Consider the following 22,145-nt stretch of genomic DNA (forward strand, 5'->3'; position numbering starts at 1 on the left):
GGGAGGGGAGGGATGGACGAGAAAGAGATGGCCCAGGCTTCTTCCATGTCGGAAGAGTGAGAACTTTACAGCCATCCTGACCCATGAGGCAAGGAGTCAGAGAAGAGGTGTTCATGGGGCCTGGGCTCTGGGGCGCAGGAAGGGAAGAGTTCACAGCTAGAAGCTGGTGCTGCCTTTAAGGCACAGGATCCATCGTGTAGCATAGCCATTGCTGCCAGCCTCTGAAACATAAGATTCACGGTGTCTCTCCTTCAGGGGAAACCGAAAAGGGGACAGCAAGGGGAATTGTGTTGGAGGTCTCTGAGGCCACCCCCAGGTCGATGATTCACTAGAAAGACTCACAGGACTCAGGGTGGAGCTGTAGTGTTGGCTACGCTTTAGTACAGCAGAAGGGTACAAAGCACAGGCAGCAAAGGTAAAAGGTGCAGGGGGCGACCTCCAGAGGAAAGCAGACAGGAGCTTGCAGAGACCTCTTCTAGTGGAGTCACGTGGGACACGCTCGCTTCCCCCAGCAACGAGCTGTGAGCGCACTCATGGAGAGTGGTGGACCGGGGAACTCATTAGAGGCTTAGTGCCCAAGGTTTCTGCTGGGGGCTGGCACCCACTGCCTAGCACGTACCCAAGTTCCGGACTCCAGAAGGAAGGCAGGTGTTCAGGCCTAAACCACGTTGTCTGCACGGTTTACGTACGGTGAGCCCTTTTTATTAGTTCTGGGAATCGTGGGAGCCCTCCCGACGTCCAAGTTCCAGGACGCCAGCCAGGGCTCAGCCTCCCAAGCGGGCTTTTCCAAGGGCAGCTGTCTCGGGTCTGCTGTGTTAACTCTTTTGTGAAAACACTCCAGGACTCCTCCCAGGTAGGGAGTGTGTGTCTGTGTCTGTGTGGGTGTACGTGTGTAAGGCGGAAGGCGTGAGGAGGTAGAAGGTTGGATAGAGTTTCCTTCCTCCTCATGGACAAAAGTAGCAGAAACTACTACTTCTGAGTAGTTTCTGAGGCAGAAATTGAGGAGAGGCAGGAACGCTTCCTCCCCCAAAGATGGCCACCTTCTGTCCAGAGGCGATCCTGCTGCGTGTGCTGCTGTGTCATTGGCAGGCATTCGTTCTCAGCCTTGCAGGAATTATAGGAAGACGCGGAGTAGCTTATCTGGCTCAGAACCCCCCGCTGGCACGCCTAGCAGTGCTACACATTGGAACTTGGAGAAGATGATTTCTAATTTTCCAAACCAATTTTGTTGACCTGATTTTTTTTTTTTTTTTTTTTTTTTTTTTTACCAATTCTTCTGCCAAGAAAGGGGATTGAGAAATGAAAGTAGCTTAATGGAACAGGCTATCTGGCCTGCAGGGTTGGTGTTTCCATGGAGATGCGGATGCAGGCTGCATCTAGACAAGGTTCGGCTGGGATGTGGTGAGGCAGCGGTGCACCTCCGACTGTGGCCAGCACGCGTGTAGTCGGCCATCTGGGGCAGGAGACCACCTGCCCTGCACTGGGGCCTGGCTCTGGGCTGGCTGAAGCAAATGGATGTGAGGCCTTCGAAGCTCACACATGTGCTCTTGGTCCTGAGCCCCAGCTGAGAGCTGGCAGGAGGTCAGTGAGGTACGCTCCCTGCCCTTGAGAAGCTCACGGTGCAGTAGGGCGTGCTGACAGGTCTAGAAGTCGTCATAACACAGAGCAACACATGACGGTGGTGAGGATGGAGCGAGGGGGAACCCAGAGAGACCTCACTCCTGAGGGAGAGATCTGCGGAGGCTGCCTGGTGTGTGGGGGTGACACCCTCCAGGGGAAGACAGTGGGAAGGCACGTCAGTAGCAGAAAGCCTAGAACTTTCAGGAACTAAGACTGTACTGTGTGTGTGTCTGTGTGTGTGTGTCTACATAGGTCTGTGTGTGTCTGTGTGATATGTCTATGTGAGTCCGTGTGTCTTTGTTGTGTCTGTGTGTCTTTGTTATTGTGTGTGTTTGTGCCCATGTGTCTCTGTGTGTGTCTATATATGTCTGTGTGTTTGTGTGTGTCTGTGTGTGTCTCCGTGTGTCTCTATGTGTCTGCGTGTGAGTCTGTGTGTGTATAACTGCGTATGTGTGTCTGCATGTGTGTGTGTGTGTCTCAGTGCATTTCTCTGTGTGTGTGTGAGGGCTCCTAGGGTCGAAGCAATTGGTGCTGTTGGACAGGTAAGTGGGGGGCCAGAGGATGAAGACAGTGCAGTGCTGAGGGAAGAAAATATGTTTTGGATCCAGACAGACCTGGCTTCTGGGACTTGCTTCACCACTGATGGTCTGGAAAATCCTGACAATTATGCAACCTCTGCAATCCTCAGTTTCATCATCTGAGAAACAGGAATATGGGCAGGACCCACTTTATGGGACACTGGGTAGGACTGCGTGAGATCATCTATGGAAAATGCTGAGTATCTGACCATCAGGGATGTGAGATCCTTGCTTTCTTCTCCTCAGAAGCCAAAGCATTTTGGCCCTCATCTTGATCTAACTAGTTTCCAGGTCACTTGCATCCAAACCTCCTGGACTTGTGTGGACATGCTGACCTGTGAGTGCTGGGCTGACCGAGGGAACCCGGATCTCTGGGTGCAGGGTCCAGGGCTCTGCATTTAATCGATCGCCTCTATTTGATGCGTCAGGGCTCTGATGCTCAGTAAGGTCCTGGACCCACTGTGTCAGGACACAAAATCTGCCCCAGAGCAGGCTCACGTGGGACCTTCAGCCCTACCGTGAAAGGTTCAGAGGGGTAATTTAATATGGGAAGATCCCATCGGTGGCCAGCAGGGACGGTGGACTGGGAGTGAGAAGCAGCAGAGACTAGGGAGGAGATGGCCCATGGCAGAGATGCTTTTCTCCCCCATCAACATGAATCACCAGCAAATCCTTTAAATAGTAGGACCCTCAGGCCCTCAGAAGCCCAAAGACAGAGGACACTGCCCTGCCCTGTAGGGGCGGCTGTTAGTTGGTCTGGGAGGACAGGTCACAGGTGATGGTAACACAGTGTAACAGCTGAAGGTCCTCGTGCTGAGGAAGTAACTGAACCACACTCAGCTCTGATGTTGTACAATTGTAAGGATAACAGTGGTGGCAACAAGAAGCATTAGCTTATCATTTTTGCCTTTACGTGGCAATTTGCTGTTTGCGTTATTCGTCTCGGTTGTACCTCACGACAGTTTTGTGTAGATCAGTGTAATGATTTGGGGCCACTTTGCAGATGGTGAAGTTGAGGCCTCTCTTCTTCTGGGGTGGCTCGGACTAGGCTTGTGACGATATTCTACGTGATCAGAGAAAGTTGGATGGGCCACAAATGGGTGAAATGGGAAGAAGCAGAAGGAATCAAGATGTATGCAGGGAGGCACGTGGATAGGAACAAATAACAAGCGTGTAAAAATGGACTGGAGATGGTGGCAGAATTGTAATGGGCGTTTCTCCTCTTGGATTTCCAATATTGTTCTTATAATGGTACAATACATTTTTAATAAAAATGAACTCTAACATAGTTATAGATTTACTGGCAATATAGCATATGGTTAGGCAGCTGGACTTCTGAGTTAGACAGACCTGAGTTCAAATACTCAGTTCTCACCTCATATAGGGAAAGTCTTTCCATTTGCCTCTGATAGACCATCTGTAAAATGGGCACATCGATAGTGCCTTCCCCATAGAATTGTGAGGACACAAAATGATGTAACGTGTGTGTGCTCCCCCTGGATGCTAACGAAGGTCATTACTTTGGGCCAGGCCTATGCTGGAGGGCTTCAGACGCTAGCACGTTCTGCCTCACAACAGCCGGTGGAGAGGAGTAGGCAGAGGATTCCAAAGGACAATCAGCTTGCCCAGGAACACAGTAATAAGTGACACAGCTGGGCTTTCAGACTGACGATCCAGCTCCAAAGACTCGACTCTATTCATTACTGGGTGCTAGGGAGAGGGCCAGGGAAACCAGGGTGTCATTTGGGCAGGATTTATGGATTCCGTGATTCTCTTGCACTTTCCTCTTAAGCCCTATTGTCAGGATCTTTGGGGCAGAGCCAGGAGCAGGGTGCCGGGTGGTCTAATTCTGTCTCTGGAGGTTCCAGCTGTCACATACAAAAGATGAATGTCTGTTGGGAAGCTCTGTTTTTATCTCCCCACAAAGTTTAATTTCCCTGTTATGAGTGGTTCTATTGCTTTGAGATTTCCAGAGTTTGCATTCTTCATAAAGAAGGACGGTTTATTCGGTATCGTGGTGCCGAGATGCTGCAGTACGTGAATGTTAATGAAGTTCATGTTTGCTGGCATAATGAGGGTCCTAGATCAGCACCCTGGCTTGGCAGAAGTGGGAGGGTTTTTGTTTTTCTCCTCTCTCTTCCTAACTCCTGGGGTTTCATGTCTGTGGTGACACATCCTCCTAGAATAAGTTTACAGTATACATCGCCTTGCTTCATTGCACTACTGCAAGCAAATGCAGCAGCAGGACTGAGGAATATTTATCAGAAAGTCTGTTAAGGTAGTGTTTAAGATTGAGGGCTACAGAATCAGATATTCCACAGTTCCAGTCAGGCTCTGCTACTTCAATAACCACGTGAGCTCAGACAAGTTACTCTGTGCCTTCGTGTGCACGGGGGGACTGTAAAATGGGGGTAATACTTAGGCTTGTAGGGCTATCATGAGGATTAAAGGAGATATTATATGAAAAGCTCTTGACACAGTACCAGTGCACTATTACAGTCAATAAGTGATTGCTATTATTGGTTAAGCCCAGGGGCCAGGACAGCACTGGATAATTTATAGACATCATCTCATTGAATCATCACACCAATCTTGTGGGGTGGGATTTTTGTTTCCATTTAACAGAAGAGGAGACGGGAGCTCAGAGAGGTGAAGCATCTTGCTGAAGGTCACACAGCTCATCAGAGGCAGAAGCAGAATGGGAACCTTGTAGGGATGGGGCCACAGCTACTGCAGAGAACTGCACGGACGTTGACTAGAATGAAGGTCTAATTCACCCAGCCATCAGAGAAGAGCTTCCCGTCTTTTAGGGCATAGCAGGCAGACAAGGAGATTGTTTCAGGGGCAAAACTAATCATTTCCCAGCATCGTACAGACTACTTCAGATGACCCAATGCAATGATTTTATCCAGTTACCCTGTCAGGTGTGGAACAGTTAAAAGGGGCCCTAAAATTCACTCTTGGTAGTGTTTTGTGCCAAAAATGAAGAAAGAGGTGTGGGGGTAGGGAATGTGGGATGTACTTTCTGCTCTGTGCCAGGTCTTGAGCTGGGACCACAGAGGCAAACATACAATAGAATGGATAGTCGTGATACAGGGGGCTGCGTGCTAAGTGGTGAAGGGAAAAAAAGTGTGGTGAGAACACAAATTGGCAAGGGAAGGCTTCCCAGAGGAGGTGAGATGTTGTAAGTTGGGCTTTGAAGCATGACTAGGAGTTCTCCAAGGAAAAAAGAGCTGAAAAGGTATACAAGAGAAATACATGTTGAGAAATGGCAGTCTTCCTGAGTGGTTGGAGCCTTTGAAGTACCTGCTGAGAAGCATGGCAGATGATATGGCGAGACGGAGGAGTGCACATCTGTATAGTACATATGCACCCTGGGGCTGCCACAGCCAATGACCACACACTGGATTAATGCAACAGAAATTCATCCTTTCCCAGTTCTGGAGAACAGTAGTTCAACATCAAGGTTTTGGCAGGGCCATGCTCCCTCTGAAGGCTACAGAAGGATCTATCTTTGCCTCTTCTAGCTTCTGGTAGCTCCAGGTGTCCTTTGGCTTGTGGCTGCATCACTCCAATCCCTGCCTCCCTATTCACATGCCCTTCTCTTCTCTCTGTGTGTTTGTCTCCCTCTGTGTGTTTCACATAACGGGACTTGTTCTTGGATTTAAGACCCACCTGCACAATCCAGGGATGATTTCATCTCAAGAGCATTAGCTTACTTACATCTACACAGACCTCTTTTCCAAATAAGATCATATTTACAGGTTCTGGTGATTAAGACATGGACATATCTTTTGAGAGGCCACCATTCAACGCACTATAGGGCTTCCCATCCATTATCTGATTTAATCCTCAGAATTCTGAGGGGCAGATACTACTATTACTCCCCTTTGCAGAAGTGGACACTTGTTGAAACAGTTAAAGGTAAACTGTACGAGAGCAGGAACCTCACTGTCCTCCTCAGCACTGTACGCCCAGTGTGTAGAATCCTCTCTGGCACATGTAAGCGCTTAATATTTAGTGAATACATGCTTTACGAGAAGTATAGCATAGGCTACGAGCCCAGGCCATACTCTAGAGAGTTAGACTCCTGACTATATTACTTAATTAGCTGTGTGACCTTGAGAAAATTATGTAACCTCTCTGTGCCTTAGTCTAAAAAGTGAAAATGGACCACCTTGTAGGGCTGTTGTAAGAATAAATCCACATGAATGGATAAAGAAGATGTGGCACATGTATACAATGGAATATTACTCAGCCATAAAGAGAAACGAAATTGAGTTATTTGTAGTGAGGTGGATGGACCTAGAGTCTGTCATACAGAGTGAAGTAAGTCAGAAAGAGAAAAACAAATACTTTATACTAACACATATATGTGGAATCTAAAAAATTGGTTCTGAAGAACCTAGAGGCAGGACAGGAATAAAGACGCAGACATAGAGAATGGACTTGAGGATATGGGGAGGGGGAAGGGTAAGCTGGGACAAAGTGAGAGAGTGGCGTGGACATATATACACTACCAAACGTAAAATAGATAGCTAGTGGGAAGCAGCCGCATAGCACAGGGAGATCAGCTCGGGGCTTTGTGACCACCTGGAGGGGTGGGATAGGGAGGGTGGGAGGGAGGGAGACGCAAGAGGGAAGAGATATGGGGACATATGTATATGTATAACTGATTCACTTTGTTATAAAGCAGAAACTAACACACCAATGTAAAGCAGTTATACTCCAATAAAGATGTTTAAAAAAAAAAAAAGAATAAATCCATGTCCAGTGCTGAGAAAAGTGCCTGGCACACAATCTGTGCTTAGTAAATGGAAGTGTGTTGTATTATTCCACACTGCCTCTCAGGAGGGGAGGCATAGAGGTGGTGGTTAATTAGAGTGCTCTGGGAAAAGTGTGTCAGGAGCGGTGAGCAGACAGGGCAGTGGCTAAATACCACCTGAAGACTCTGGGGAAGAGAAGAAACTTGACCTGGGTCTAGGATGAGCAGGAGCTTAATGGACTTGGGAGGGGAAGCTGGCATTCCGGGCAGAGGGCCCAGCAGTGCCGGCGCTTCAAGGTGGGGGAAATGAGGGTGCAGTCAGGCAGCAGGGGGAGGGGTCGGGGCCGAAGAGGCGCATCGAGTTTCCGTCAGGAAGGGCCTTGTCTGCTCCGTAACGAGTTCAGACTTGACCCTGTAGGTGTGATGGCTCGTTCACCAGGGAAGCAGCAATGCTCAGGCTGGCTTGTTAGAAAGTCTAGGGTGGTCTTAGAAGCCGGGAGGCTGGAGGCCAGGAGAGCAGCAGGGAGGCCGCTGCATGCAGGGGTGAGGTGATGGTGGTCCTACCCAGGGAAGTTATGATGAAGATGGTGGAGAGAAATGAACAAACCACACCAGAGGCAGAAGCTCCGGGAACCGGTGGCTGACGGGTGGGGCTGGGGACAGAAGTGGGAGGTCTGGCAGGGTCGGCTGCAGGACAACCCACTCGCCTCTGGACCTCTGCAAGGTCCAGAGGCGAGTGGGCAGAGCTGCTTCCCACCACAGCTGAGGGGAAGACAGCAGGTGCCCTTGAGGTACCTCGAAGCATTGTTCAGACTTATCTTTTACTAAATGTGGGACCTGAAGCAAGTCACCTAACCTCTCAGAGCCTCAGTTTCTCCATCAGCAAAATGGGGTTAAGAATTCTACTTTCTTCATATGATGGTGGTGATATTAGTATACAGTAAGCTCCCAATAACTCTTAGCATCTTTTGTTACTGTGACTACCACTACTGCTGCTATTATCACTAGATGGAGGTGTGGATCACAGGGTGGTCACGATGACTGCCATTTCAGTGCACCATCACCAGAGGCCCTGGCTGCACACTCTGTTTTAAGTTCTTCCTCTATTCTCTCCCTGACCTATGTCCAAAAGCTGGAGGAGAGATCTTGGGCAGGTCTTAGCTGATGCTAACCCAAACCCTGAGTTTTTTCAAGGTTAAGGTACTTTATTTTGAGCATGTGTATGGGCGGGTGGTGGAAGGGGTTGAGACTAGGGGCTGGAGAAGTACAGATGTTTCAGTGCCTCACCCCATCCCATGTGATGTGGTTTGGACCAGCTTGAGTGTCTGCGTGTGTGTATGTGGGGAGTAAGGGTGTGCATGTGTGTGTGTGCATGTGTATATGGGCGTGTTCATCCTCCAGGTCTTAAGTCAATTCGGCATTTCAGTTCAGGAAGTGTTTACGGGTGACCCCCACCATGGGAGCCATGGTGCTGGGTACAGAGGAAAGGATGAGATTACTGGCTGCCCAGTGCACTCCCAGCAGAGGGAGGGTTCAGAGGTATGAGGAGGTAAGGATGACATGGTGGATCCCATCAGGGCAGCCCAAGCAGGCCCCAGGTACAGAGCAGGGCAGGATCAGGTGTTCAGGAAAGGGGACCCAGGGCTGAACCAGGAGGTTGATGAGGAAGGACACGGTAGTGGGGATGATGTGTTCCAGGGCTGGGCAAGGCACGGATAAGCATGACAGAAGGAGCCCTCAGCAGCCTGGGGGTGGGGGGTGGCTGGAGGGGAAACTGTGAGCCAGGGAGTGGTGGCCTAAGAGGCTGGAGGGTGGCAGAGGGACGCAAGGCTGAGCAGGACATTACCTGGAAAACACTGGATGGAAGCTGGAGGAAGCTCCTCTCCTGGGCAGGACAAGGGTGATCTTGGTCTCCAAAGGCCTATAGGGTCTCACCTCAGCACTCTTTCCCCCTTGCCCCTCCTCCCATCTCAGTCAGACCGCTTCTTCCAGGTCCACTGAGACCCTGAGCTCCTCTTCTTTTTAGGGGTTTGGGGCTGCGCCTCGGTCTAGGTGGCTCTGGCCCAGGGTCTTCTTGGGTGGGGCTCTTTCTCCCACTCTTGCCCACCATATCTGAGGCTCCCCTCCTATTCACTGTTCCAGATCCTGCTGTGGTCTTGTTTTGAAGTTATTTATTTGGTGATTTGCTAGTTCGGCGTCTGACCCTCTCCCTGCCGTAAACTCCCACTGTATGGCGGCATCTGGCTCACAGTGGGCCCTCTAATAAACATGTGCTGAGTGAATGAAGGGATGAGCAGGGAGATGGGGAGCAGAGAGGACCCAGTCTCTAAGGAAATACTCAAATCAGCATTGAGAACTTGTTTATTTCTAATCCAAGGCTGTTACATTCAGGAGGTAAAGCCAAGGGCTTTAGAATGTTTCCAAGCAACAAGGCTATATAAACTGAGTCAATCAATACTGATGTGCTGCTGGCTTTCACATTCAGAGGTGCTGTATGGGGGAAGTGGGGACTACTCTCCGGGGGCCTCTGAGGCTCCCCTGCCACATCGGGAGCTTTGCTGCAGGGACCAAGCACTAGGACCTCTGACTTCCAAGAATCTAATCCGTCGGAAAGGGAGAGGCCAGCTTCAGGATGCCCCACGGAGACCCACCTTCAGGAAAAATCTCACCCTGGAACCAATCAGAAACCTTGGTCTCCCCCTCCCACCCCAGCCAATAGCCAACACTGACTCAGTCATTAAGAATAGAAATCCAGACCCAGCTCAACCTCCTCCTTCCTCCTTCCTTTTCACACCACTCTGCTCACCTCCCAGGCCTTCTCAAGCCATTGACCCCTTCCACCCTTACAGCCCCAGGTCTGGCCTATTTAGGGCATATGTCCTGGTGCATCAGCCTCCCCGCCTCCGGTGTTGCCCCTGCAAACCTGCTTCCATGTCCACCTCACTCCTCCCTTACCCCACCATACCATCTTTCCAAAACGTAATTCTAATCCTGTCATTCCCCTGCTTAAAACCTTCAGGGGCTCTCTGCCACCCTGGAGATAAAGTCCAAGTTTTAGCTTGGTCCTTCCTTATCTATTCTCTTCCTACCTACCCATTGCCTGAGGCCTGTCTCTCCCTCACTTGCATCCTCCGGACCAGCCATGACAAACCATATGATGTTTCCAGAACAGCCCCAGCTTCTGCACTGTGGCAGGTGTGACTTCCCCGCTCAGAACCTTCTTCCTCCCCTATCCTGGCATTCTTCCCTGAAGTTACTTCCGGAGTCACCTCCCACAGGAGGCCTTCCCTGATCTCCCCAACCCAGCAGCCCTCTGTGCTGATGTCCTCACTCATGGTGCCAACCTTGTGTTACAAGGTGCCTGTGTCCTCCTGTCCACCTCTCCCCCGCCCTGTGGGCTGTGAAGACTTGAGGGAGGGCTTGTGCCCGATTCACAGCCCTGAACTCTCTGACCTCCACAGGCTCTTAAGGAATGACTGACCTCTAGTTGTTGCAGAAGTTACCAAGATTCAGGGCGGGGAGGCAGACTTATCTTCGCCTAAAATGGCCTCCCATCACCCTCGTGCTGGGGCCACGGAACACGTGGCAGAAGTTAGCCTTGCTCGGAAGAATGCCCTGAGGTGAGCTGCACCCCTGGCGTCCCAGTCAGCATCAGACCTTGACTCTGATGGTCATATAGACCACCCTGCCTGGGGTCTGCGTCCCGTACTCTTCTCAATACTTGCCCGCACACAGCAACTGCCTTGGGATTCTGATGTAATTGGTCTGAGACGGAGCCAGAGCATCAGGATCGCTTAAAACGCTGCCCAGGTGATTCTAAGCTCAAGGACCCTCATACACAGTCATACTGGAGTAGCGGGTCTCATGTCTGGTTGTACATTAAAATTACCTGGAGAGTGTCCTGGACCCACCATCCCTGACCAGATAAATCAGAATCCACTGGGGTAGTGGCCATCTAGGCATCAGCACTGAATCCTTTAGGATCCCCCCTCTCTCTCTCCTCTCCTCCCTCTCTTTTCTTTTTTCAGAAACATTTGCTATGCTCACCCTGTCAAGCCATAGGAGCTTTGCTGCAGGGACCAAGCACTAGGACCTCTGACTTCCAAGAATCTAATCCGTCGGAAAGGGAGAGGCTAGCTTCAGGATGCCCCACGGAGACCCACCTTCAGGAAAAATCTATGGGGAATCAGATCCTGCCCCTCCTAGGTGGAGGCTGTTAACTCAGGGCTGTTAGGAATGAAAGAGGTCCCCCCCCCACCAACCAAAAAAAACCCACCATAAAGGGAACCTGTCTCACAGCCAGCCTGCCGGGCCCTGCTTCAGCTCCCAGCTCCATCACCAGCCTGCTGGGAACCAGGGGAAGCGTCCAGCCCTGCCTGGGGACGTCCACACTGGAGTCTTGTCCTGCTTCCGAGTCAGTGAAGAGACGTGGCTCTCTGCTCAGTCGGAGATTGGGGCTGTATGGGGTCATTTGGAGGGGGAGCTCTCTGAGGGTTCCCCCAGATCCTGCCTCAGGTGGTGGCAGGGCGGGCTGCAGCTCTCGACTTTTCCTTTGCATGTTCAAGGTCTGCGACCGTGGAGGCGACTGTGAGCGTGTCTGTCCCCGTCATGGGGGCAGCTCTGATGAGGGGGTGCTAGCAGGAGTTTAAGGTCCATTTGACAAAGTCAGCCAGAGCTCTGGGCATGTTTTAGAAAGTTGAGGTAAAATTCACATACCATAAAGTTGAGAACGTAGAGTGAAAAGTCCAGTGGCATTGAGTACATTCACGATGTTGTGCAGCTATCACCTCGATCGAGTTCCAAAAGGTTTTCATTACCCCCAAAGGAAACTCTATCCCCATTAGCAGTCATCCCCTGTTCCCCGCATCCCAGCCCCTGGCAACCACCAGTCTGCACTCTGTCTCTACGGATTTACCTATTCTTGATATTTTGTACAAATGGAATCATACAATAGGTGGCCGTGCATTTAGCATGTTTTTGAGGCCCATCCACATTTGTACGAGAACGTCATTCCTTTTTATTGCTGAATAATATTCTATTGTACAGATAGACCATAATTCGTTTACCCACTCATCAGTTGATCATGTTTGGGCTATTTCTACCTTTTGGCTATTGGGAAAACTGGGCATTTAAAATTCTTTACATCTATACTCCAAACACCTGCTAACTGGGTGTTCTTAGGTCCTCAGCAATGAGTAGTGGTCTTGGGTGGCTCCTGTCCCTGTACTAATCAAATACTATCTTTGGAGGTTCTAAGGGGTGCATGCGTCTTTGGGGGTGCCTCTTGCTCCAAATTCTGGCCTCTGACATCTCCATCTCTCTCCACATCTTGCTGGGTGACTCCAGTCTGACCTCTGTACCATTTCACCCCATGTTGTCACCACCCTAGTCCTGGGGAGGAGGCTGATGAGTGAGCAACAGGCTGCAGCTGAGGGTTTGGGATGTGAATGGAGAGGGTGGACAGCACACTGTGTGGACAGTAGTTTAGAACTGAATTTTATGTGTCACCATGTAAAAGGAAAAAACATTTTTTCTCTATACTCTCACTTCTGACACCAAATGTGTGGGGTTTTTTTCCATACCATGCACTTTTCCCATTCTTGGTGGAGGATTTCCTACAACTTAACTCAACTCTGACATTAACTGTCCTGAGTCAGTACAGACCCCACAGGTTGAGCGCTCAGTCCCACAAGACTGCCTCCACTTCAGATACCAGTCACAAATCTCAGGCTGACATCTGAACTTCTGACTGACTGGCTATAAACTGGGGGCTTCTGCAACCTCCTCCACAGGATCAGTAATTTGCTGGAATGGCTCACAGAACTCAGGAGAGCACTTTACTTAGTATTACTGGTTCATTATGAAGGATGATAAAGCCAGATGAGGAGATACATGGGGTGAGGTCTGGAAGGGTCCCAAGCACAGGAGTTTCTGTACCAGTGGAGTTTGGGGTACACCACCCTCAGGGGCATGGATGTGTTCTTGTTCACCAACCTGGAAGCTTTCTGAGTCCCTTCGATTAGGGTTTTCTGGAAGCTTCATGATTCATTAAGACATTGGCCATGGGTGGTTAACTTCATCTCCAGCCCCTCTCCCCTCCCTGGAGGTCGGGGAGGCAGCTAAGTTACAACCCTCCAATCAATGGTTAGTTCCTCTGGCAACTGGCCCCCATACTTAGGGACTTTCCAAAAGTCACCTCATAACATAATATAACATAACATTAACTCAGGTGTAGTTGAAAAGGAGTTGTTATGAATAATAGAAGCTGCTCCTTTCACCTTTATGGATCAGTTATTTCAGGAACTGGGCACAAAAACCAAATATTACAACAAAAGATGCTGCTACCCTGCTCTTATCACTTAGGAAATTACAAGTGTTTTAGCTCTGTGCCAGGAACTGGGAACAAGACCAAATAGATATATTTCTTACATCACAATAGCACATCGTCCTAAAACTTCATACACACACATGCACAGGAACTTCTCACGGACAATGTCTGCCCATAGGATTCAGATGGATGTCTCCCACACCCATCTTCCTCTTTTCCTTTTCAAATTCCTTCCATCCAGTATTTACAGCTGCTAACCAATGACTCCATTTGGAGTAATGTAGAATCCCATCTCCTCCTGTCCTTATAAACCATGTCCTGAGGTGGGAAGGAGATGGGATAGGGACGCCCCCCACCCCCTGACACTCCAAAGTTGATTTTATTTTTCTTCTGAATCACAGTAAGCCTTCTCTCCATGATAGGAATTCTACCATATTTCTAGGCCAACTGACTCAAAAGCCCAGCAGCTTTAAAAATAACATGAAAAAAGTCTGCTTATAAGACTAGGTGCCCAGCATCATGGGGGTTACCCTACCACTTTGTACACAGGCGGTGGGATGGGGCGAGTGCGAACCTGGAGGTGCCCCTGAAATTAGCTACTTAGTCCTTTCTGGTAAATCCTGTTGGTGACTTCAGTTTGTTTGGTGTTGTATTTTTTTTAAAGCTTACTTGTTGATAACGGTTAGGAGCTGGGCTTTCACTATGAGCAATTTGGAGACCATTAGATGCTTCTGAGCAGAGAAGGAACATGCCTTGAGTTCAAGTCTGAATGGACTTCTCAGGTTGCTGTGTGTGAATACATGTAGGGGTAGAGGAGGCCCCTAGTTAGAAGGCAGTTTCAGTACTGCAGGTGAGAGGTGATGAAGGCTTTGGCTGCAAAAGAGATGATTTAGGGGGTCAGAAGTGATTGGATTATGGATGTGTTGGAAGGCAGAAATGACAGCTTCTGCCGGTAACTAGGATGTCGAATGTGAGAAGAAGAGAGAGTCAGAGATGACTTCAAACTTTTTGGCCTGAGTGACTGCAAAGGTGAGGTTGACCTTTCCTGAGATGGGTAAAAATGCAGGGCGTGGAGCAGGTTTGGGATGGGAGGGAGGCAGGAGTTTTGTTTGAGAACGCACTTCAGGTGAGTACTGGACATCCAAGTGGAGGTGGAATGAGCATTGATACCTGAGACTGGAATTCAGCAGTGGCAGGGAGGGAGGTGATGGGAGGCAGGAACACCGTAAGTGAGGGCTTAATGGTCATCCCTCTGCCCCCACAGAGTTAACAGGAAAAGTAAATGGGGAGGAGGTGGAAATCACACATTGGGCCAAGACGGAGCTTCCGAGAGTTTCTGGAAGAAGGAGACACCGAGACCCAAAGACTGCAGATGGTTTGCTCAGGCTCACGCTCCAAGTTGGTGACAGAGCTGAGACAGAGCTGGTTCTTTGGGCCCCTGGCCACCCCCTACTCTTTCTAACATACCAGGCTGCCTATTGGCTCTGGGTTTCGAAGGCTGCACCACGTGAAATGAAGTCAGGCAAGCTGAGGCTGGAGGATTCTGTTTTGTTTTCTCCAGGTCACCATCCTCGTCAGCCTGGCCCTAGCTTTCCTCGCCTGCATCGTGTTCCTGGTGGTTTACAAAGCCTTCACCTATGACCACAGCTGCCCAGAAGGATTTGTCTATAAGGTAAGGGACTTCTGGCAGGGGAGTGGCCCAGGTGACTGTCAGCTTCAATTAAAGGGTTTATCAATGTCTTCTTTTCATCAGCATTTAAATTCTGGGTATGGCAACCTCCCTACAGACTGTTTAAAATGTAAGATGTGTCCAGAGAAAATGAAAACACTAATTTGAGGGCTTCCCTGGTGGTGCAGTAGTTGAGAGTCTGCCTGCGGATGCAGCGGACACGGGTTCGTGCCCCAGTCCGGGAAGATACCACATGCCGCGGCGCGGCTGGGCCCGTGAGCCATGGCTGCTGAGCCTGTGCGTCCGGAGCCTGTGCTCCACAACGGGAGAGTCCACAACAGGGAGAGGCCTGTGTACTGCAAAAAAAAACAAAACAAAGAAACAAAAAAACACATGTCCTTTGGTTATGCTACATGACTTCCTAAGATGACATTTTTAGTTGTTAGAAGCTGAGGTTCGGAAAGATTGGCAACAACTGTCAATAGGAGACAGTGGAATAAACTACGATGTATCCGCACAATGGAATTTCAAACAACTGTGAAAATGAGTGAGGGGGGGCTCCAGACATGGACACAGAATACCCTCCAGGATAATAGTGAAGAAAAAAAGGTGCTACATTGGAGTGAGAAAAGGGGAGGTCAGGGATGTTTACTTCTATTTTCAGAAAGAAATGCTGGATGGATAAATTTAAAAAAACTAAGAAAAATGGTGACTCAGGTGGCAGAGAGGGGACAGAAAGAATAGGGCTGGGGAGCAAGGCTGCTCTGGATGTATCTTACTCTACATTCGTCCTTGATGTGTATCAGTGTTTGATGTATTTGTAAAAATAAATAAAAAAAAATAATTCCTGAAATTAAAAACAAGCTAAAATCTAGCTGTATATCAAGTTGGGAACATAAACTTACCAAGAAAATAAATATTCCAAATGACTGTAGAATGCAGTATATTGACTGTACACCCTTAGTGGCATATATTCTAAGGACACAGAGAGCTGCAGAGAAATCCTATAGTTCCTTCAGTAGTCTAACTATTACTCATAATATTGCTGTTATTTTGTGACCATTTGATATATATTGTAGGATAATGCAAATATATAATTATATTAATGTTGTCAGGAACCAAAGCTTTTGGTATAAGAGAAAAGAGTTACAACTATCCAATCAAGGGAATGAAATGGACAGCAGTTGGCTGCAGGCAATGGCCCAGAGGAGGAGTTGGGGGTGGGTGAATCAGCCAGGTAAAGAGCTACCAAGTGCCTACTGTAACCCCACAGTCAGTAAGCAGAGGATGTTGACCTTGAATTAGTATCATCAGCAGCTTCCTCCCTCCCTCTCTCTCCCTTTTTCTTTCTTTTCTTTCTCTCTCTCTTTCTGCCTTCATTCCTTCCTTCTTTCTCTTTCTTTCCCTCCTTCCTTCCTTCCTTCCTTCCTTCCTCTCCCTCCCTCCCTCTCTCTCTCTCTCTTTCTTTCTTTTCTTTTCTTTCTCTTTCTTTCTTTTTCTTTCTCTCTTTCTTCCCTCCTTCCTTCCTTCCCCTCTCTCTCTCCCTCCCTCCCTCCATCTCTCCTTCTCCCTCCCTCCCTCCTTCCTCCCTTCCTTCCTCCCTTCCTCCCTCCTTTCCTTCCTTCCTCCCTCCTTTCCTTCCTTCCTTCCTTCCTTCCTCTCTCTCGCCCTCCATCCCTCCCTCCTTCTCTCTCTCTCCCTTTCTTTCTTTCTTTCTTTCTTCTTTACTTTTTATTGAGGTGTAATTGGCATATAACATTATATTAGTTTCAGGTATACAACATAATGATTCAATATTTGTATATATTGCAGAATAATCACCACTATACGTCTAGTTAACATCTATCACCCTGCATAGTTGCAAATTTTTTTCTTGTGATGAGAACTTTTAGGATCTACTCTATTAGCAACTTTCAAAAATGCAACTTTCAGTATTATTAGCTACAGTCACCATGCTATGCATTACATCCCCAGGACTTATTTATTTTATAACTGGAAATTTGTACCTTTTGACCACCTTCACCCATTTCTCCTACCACCTCTCCACCTCTGGGAACCTACAACCTAGCATCAGGTTAGTTTCTTCTGGCTTCAAGTAGGTGGCAGCTTTGATGATGGTGATGACGCTGGGGAAGGCCTGATGAGGGCCAGGCGCAGGCCAGGTACCATCCCCCGCCCTCTGGCTGAGAGCCTGGCGTGCCTGTGGGCCCCAGGTGGGGTGGCCGTGTTGCAGGGCGGGTCGGAAGCAGTCCACCGAGCTACCCCTGACTCTGTCTCTCTCTTCCCCAGCACAAGCGCTGTATCCCGGCCTCCCTGGATGCTTACTACTCATCCCAGGACCCCAGTTCCAGAAGCCGCTTCTACACGGTCATCAGCCACTACAGCGTGGCCAAGCAGAGCACTGCCCGGGCCATCGGGCCGTGGCTGTCGGCAGCCGCCGTCATCCACGAGCCCAAGCCGCCCAAGACCCAGGGCCATTAGATGCCCACCCCCAGCCAGAATCGGGGGCGGAGAGGGGGACCCCCGCGGGCTAAGCCAAGCTCCAGTTACAAGACAACACTGTACTCCCGGGATATGGGGGCGGGGGTGGGGCCGGGGGTGGGGGTGGGGGTATCTCACCGAAAATCTCCTGCACTGGAGTTGTCTGAATCAATATTTCTTTTCGTCCTTTGGTATGGTTGATTCGTCCCCGAGTCAGGCTCATGTACAAAGGCATGTTTCGTGTTGACTGTTCCCATGTAAGATATTTTCAAAGCCACTGCTTATTATTTGTTAGGAAAATTTAAAAACGGAAGAGGAAAGAAACAAAGAAAATGAACAAAAAAGGGTGAGACTGGCTGCACCTGGAAGACACTGAAGGGTAGTAAAGAGCACAGATGCTCTGGGCCTCTTAGACGAGAGAGGGTAGCTTCCGTGTGAGCTTCGGAAGGTCCAGAACTTGTGAGTGATGCAGGCGGGCTGCTTGCCTTGGCCTCCGGTCTGCAGGGGAGGAATACCAGAAGTTAGGAACTTCTGAGTTGGAGAGAAGGACTGATTTTGGCATTTATAAGCCCAGGATGCATGCAACCCAGAGAGAAAAGCCTCCACCACGTCGTGTGTTTTGCAAAGTTAGCACAAACTCGTCTGTATGGGCATCGGAGCTGGGGCCGGGCTGCATGGCCTAGGGATGTGTAGGGCATAAGAAACACTGAGCAGCGGACAGACTTCCTTTGTCTTTCTCTTGTGTTTCTAGCCCTACACCTGGGTACTGCCCAGGAGACAGAAAGGGTAGAAAGAGAAGAAAGGAGAGGCTGCGGGAAGAAAGCCCAGCGTGGGCATGTGACATTTGGCCAAGCTATAAGCACAGCACCAAGTTTAAAATCTGTGTCTGTTTGCTGTTTCCCAAAGTGCTAATAACACGAGGAAGAACAGGAAGGGTCCTAACCAGGAACCTCAGGTGACAGCCAGGGAGACTTTTCACTGGAGCTGCAGCAAAGCCAAATCATTTCTAAAGGAAGCTAAGACCTGTGGCCGTCTTTTGGCCACTCCTTTGTGTTGACAGGGGGCACCGTCCAAACTCCGCAGTCTGGTTCTGGAAGCTCCTAGCCAGGTGGCAGCATCCGACATTGCCCAGGCCTCCCGTGGCCCTGGTCCCACCTCAGGCGCTCCCGCAAACGTTTTGGGGAGAGCCCCTCTGTGTGGCGTTGGCTTCAGGTCCAGCAAACCAGCACTGGCTGGGAGAGGCTGTATGAGATGTGGTACTGGCTCCCCTCGAAGCTCAAACAGGCCGTTTAAAGGGCATTTTGTTGTGTGTGGCTTTGCTATGATGCTGAAATCATCGTACATAATAGCTGGGTAATAAGACAAGCGTAGCTCAAACTAGTCTGCTGAAAGCTATCATCTGACCTTTCCTCCCTCCCCACCCTTCAGTCACCTCGAGTCACTTGTAAATTCATTGGTCATTTAAAGCGGAATAACAAGTTGTCCCTAGCAAAACTGCTGAGCGCTTTATAATTTTGTGGTGTATTTTTGTCGGTAGGTAGCAGAGGCTGAAGTATTTTTTGGTGTAATCCTTGGACTTTTCTGACAGGAAACAAATAAAGATAGATGTGTCTGGGTCTTGACCTTCCTTTGCATTTTTCTTTATCTTCTGCTCAGTGAGCCTGCTGGGGAAGATGCTGGGGGCAGGGGTCCCTGAGGATGGGTGAGCTCTGGGGGCAGAGTGTCCTATTAGGCTGGGGCTGGATCTGGGCTGTGGAGGGAACTCCACCCTCAGCCGAATGGGTCTGAAATGATGCTGAGATCAAAAGCAAAGGACCAAGAGGTGCACCTGGCTCTTATCTTGCAGCCCAACATCCTTCATCCTATGAGCATCTGCTGAGCACCTGCAGAGGGCCAGGCTGTGCCGGGCATGGGGCATTCAGCCACGAATGACACATATTCACTCTCTGAAGTCTGGAGGTAGGGTCGGATGTGGAAACAGACATTGGCACAAGAAGAGTCTGAGGGTGCCATTGACAGAATGCATTTGGCCAATAGCTTAAGGAGGAAGCTGGTGGGTGATGAGTGGTCCGTTTTCATAATGAGCTCATTTAAGGCTTATTATTACCTAGGCAGGTAGAGATTATTGGTCCCCATTTGACAGATGAAGAGACTGAGGCTCAGAGGGATGGAGAGATGCCCTGGGGCTACAGCGGATGAGCTGGGATTCAAACCCAGGTGTGTGTGACTACTGTATCCCCCTCGACTGCTTCTGTAAGACCCCAAAGCAATGCCGTCAAGGTTCATGCCTCAGAAAGTCACGTCACACTTATAAAAGCGAACTAGCTTATTCTCAGCCTGAATTCAGTATCAGCAGTGAATGTTAAGGATAGCAAACATTTAAAGGTCCCTTTCTACATTCCAAGCCCTAAGCGTTTTGAGCATCCTGGTTCCTGTAACCCTTCCGCCATCTCCGTGAGGTAGGTACCCCCATACTCAACATCACTGTCATCATGTCATCATCACACCTATTTTGAGATGAAAGAGCAGCACAGCACCTCCACCTGAGGCCTGAAGTTAGGAAGCGGCTGAGGCGTGATTCCAACCCACATATTTGGGTACCAGCTTCTCAACCACAGTGCCATTCCAGCAGTAACCGCTTATCTCTGCCTTTTGCTTGGGAGTTTCTAGTTTGTGTTCACAGCTCTTCTCAACCTCAGATGGCAGACCATTGGGGGAGAGGTCAAGATTGACTGTGGGCAGAGCTGGAGGCTGATTCCCCAGCCTCATTGCTGCACTGGGGGGGGGGGGGTGGCCATGCAGGCACTGCTGGAGGGAAGGAGGAGAGAGGTAGCACAGCTCCTGCACAAAGGCGGCTGAGCACAAACGGGCCTTAGACAACCGCACCTGCACCCATAAGGCCTTAGACTGCAGCCTCTGTTCAGGGACTGGTGAGCTGGGCAGGCAGGGCCAGGCTGTGGGCTGGCCTCCCACTCTCAGAGGCAGCCTCATCCTTATGGCCAAGGCATAAACACCCACTATTTTTCTCAATTACGCAAAGTCAGCTAAAGACTTAGTGAACACATGTTCAAACATTCTGTCATAAATGGATTTGCCACTCCATTGCCTCAAAAAATAAACCAAAGCTATCTTTTCTCTGGAATGAACAGGCTCTGGGAGTACGACTGGAAGGAAGGGAGAACGTCAGGGACAGGAGACGGGGACAGAGATTTCTGATTTTAGGAGCGACCCTGGGACCATGTGCTATTCCTGGCGGAGTTGGAATTTTCTCATCAGAAAAAAGGAGGATGCTTAACTCCTCCCACAAGTATCCAAGGAGTGGGAGATTGGTTCTAGAAGAGTTTAACCAAAGGGGGTTTGGTCGGGGGAAAGCTGCCCTGGGTTTTGGAGGATGGGGTTTTGCAGGGCGCTGCTGGCTGACAAAGGGCCAAGGGGAACCAGGAGATGATGATAAAAACAGTGCCTTGGTTTGTAGAACAAGATCTGTTCGTGGCTTTTGCTCATTTTTTAATCTGCTCTCCAGCAGTGGGAACCTCTCTCAAGATGGTCACAGTTTTGGGGGAGGTCAGACAATCAGGTGTGCAGGAGAGGAGCTGGGACAGAAGTTCTCAGGAGGGGAGAGCGTGGCAGTGGGGTGCCAGCCTGGGGTTCTTGGAGGAACTGAACTTAGACCTGGACCTTGAAGGATTTTGCATTTTGACAGGAAGAAATCAGGAGGTGGAGAGAAGACACCGCAGAGCCGTCCTCCCAGGCCATGGGAACAGCCTCATAAAGGTGCCGAGGAGACAGCCCAAGGCTGCCCCTCACAGATGCCCCTGGGATGTCTCCCCAGTGCCAGTGCTGGATGCGAAGATTAAGCAGGCACAGGAAACTGCTGCTACTGCCCTGGGGCTCACGGTCCAGGCCAGGGAGAGGGGGAGGGAGATAATTGAAGGCACAATAGCTTCACCTTGGGGAGAGGCAGGAATGGCGCCTGGGGTGATCCCAGCAGTCAATCAGGTTTGAACATATTAGGGAGATGTACATTTTTCTGGAAAATTGAAAGACCACTTGGAGCTGCTGTGAATCACTTTATCTCCCCTCCATCCCTACGATGGGCTTTAATCCCAGGGGGAATTCATGTGGAGGAAGAATAAGAAATAAATTTCTGGGCTTCCCTGGTGGCACAGTGGTTGAGAGTCCGCCTGCCGATGCAGGGGACACGGGTTCGTGCCCCGGTCCGGAAAGATCCGACATGTCCGTGAGCCATGGCCACTGAGCCTGTGCGTCCGGAGCCTGTGCTCTGCAACGGGAGAGACCACAACAGTGAGAGGCCCGTGTACCGCAAAAAAAAAAAAAAAAAAAAAAAAAAAAGAAAAGAAAAGAAATAAATCTCCGATAATTTTTTCAAGAAGTACACAACACTGTCTCTTTAGAAAAATAGCTCTCGGGAGCCGTTGAGTGCTGGTTTCCTTGGCAATATCAATGCCGTGAGATGCAGTCTGGCACAGAGGGGTGTTCATCTGACTCTGCTCTTTTGTCAGAAATGATGTGTTTCTGAGAACCCAGCCCCAGAGACCATGAGTCCGAGTTGCCCTGAGAGGTGGCCACACCTCTTTCAGACTCTGCTCTGTCTCTTCTCTGTTCTTATCTGTCCTTGTCTGTGCCTCTGCCTCCCTGTCTCCTTCCAAGGGAAACGGTGTCTGGAGGTGCGAACTGACTTGC

The 22,145-nt window shown here is 49.6% G+C and overlaps 1 protein-coding gene across 1 annotated transcript in view; it reads left to right on the top strand.

The window, feature by feature from the left end:
• The window catches only part of NSG2 (neuronal vesicle trafficking associated 2), a gene marked incomplete at its 5' end in the record, with an annotated part of 56,192 nt that extends 38,691 nt beyond the window's left edge, over positions 1-17,501 (top strand). The window contains 2 exons of the mRNA XM_079917216.1: positions 14,853-14,963; positions 17,250-17,501. Coding sequence (XP_079773342.1) covers positions 14,853-14,963; positions 17,250-17,441 — 303 coding nt within the window. The 3' untranslated portion in view covers positions 17,442-17,501. The remainder of the gene's footprint in view (positions 1-14,852; positions 14,964-17,249) is intronic.
• Positions 17,502-22,145: the final 4,644 nt, after the last annotated feature.

Source organism: Stenella coeruleoalba (assembly GCF_951394435.1).
Source record: "Stenella coeruleoalba genome assembly, chromosome: 3".
In the NCBI taxonomy this organism is placed as follows: domain Eukaryota; kingdom Metazoa; phylum Chordata; class Mammalia; order Artiodactyla; family Delphinidae; genus Stenella; species Stenella coeruleoalba.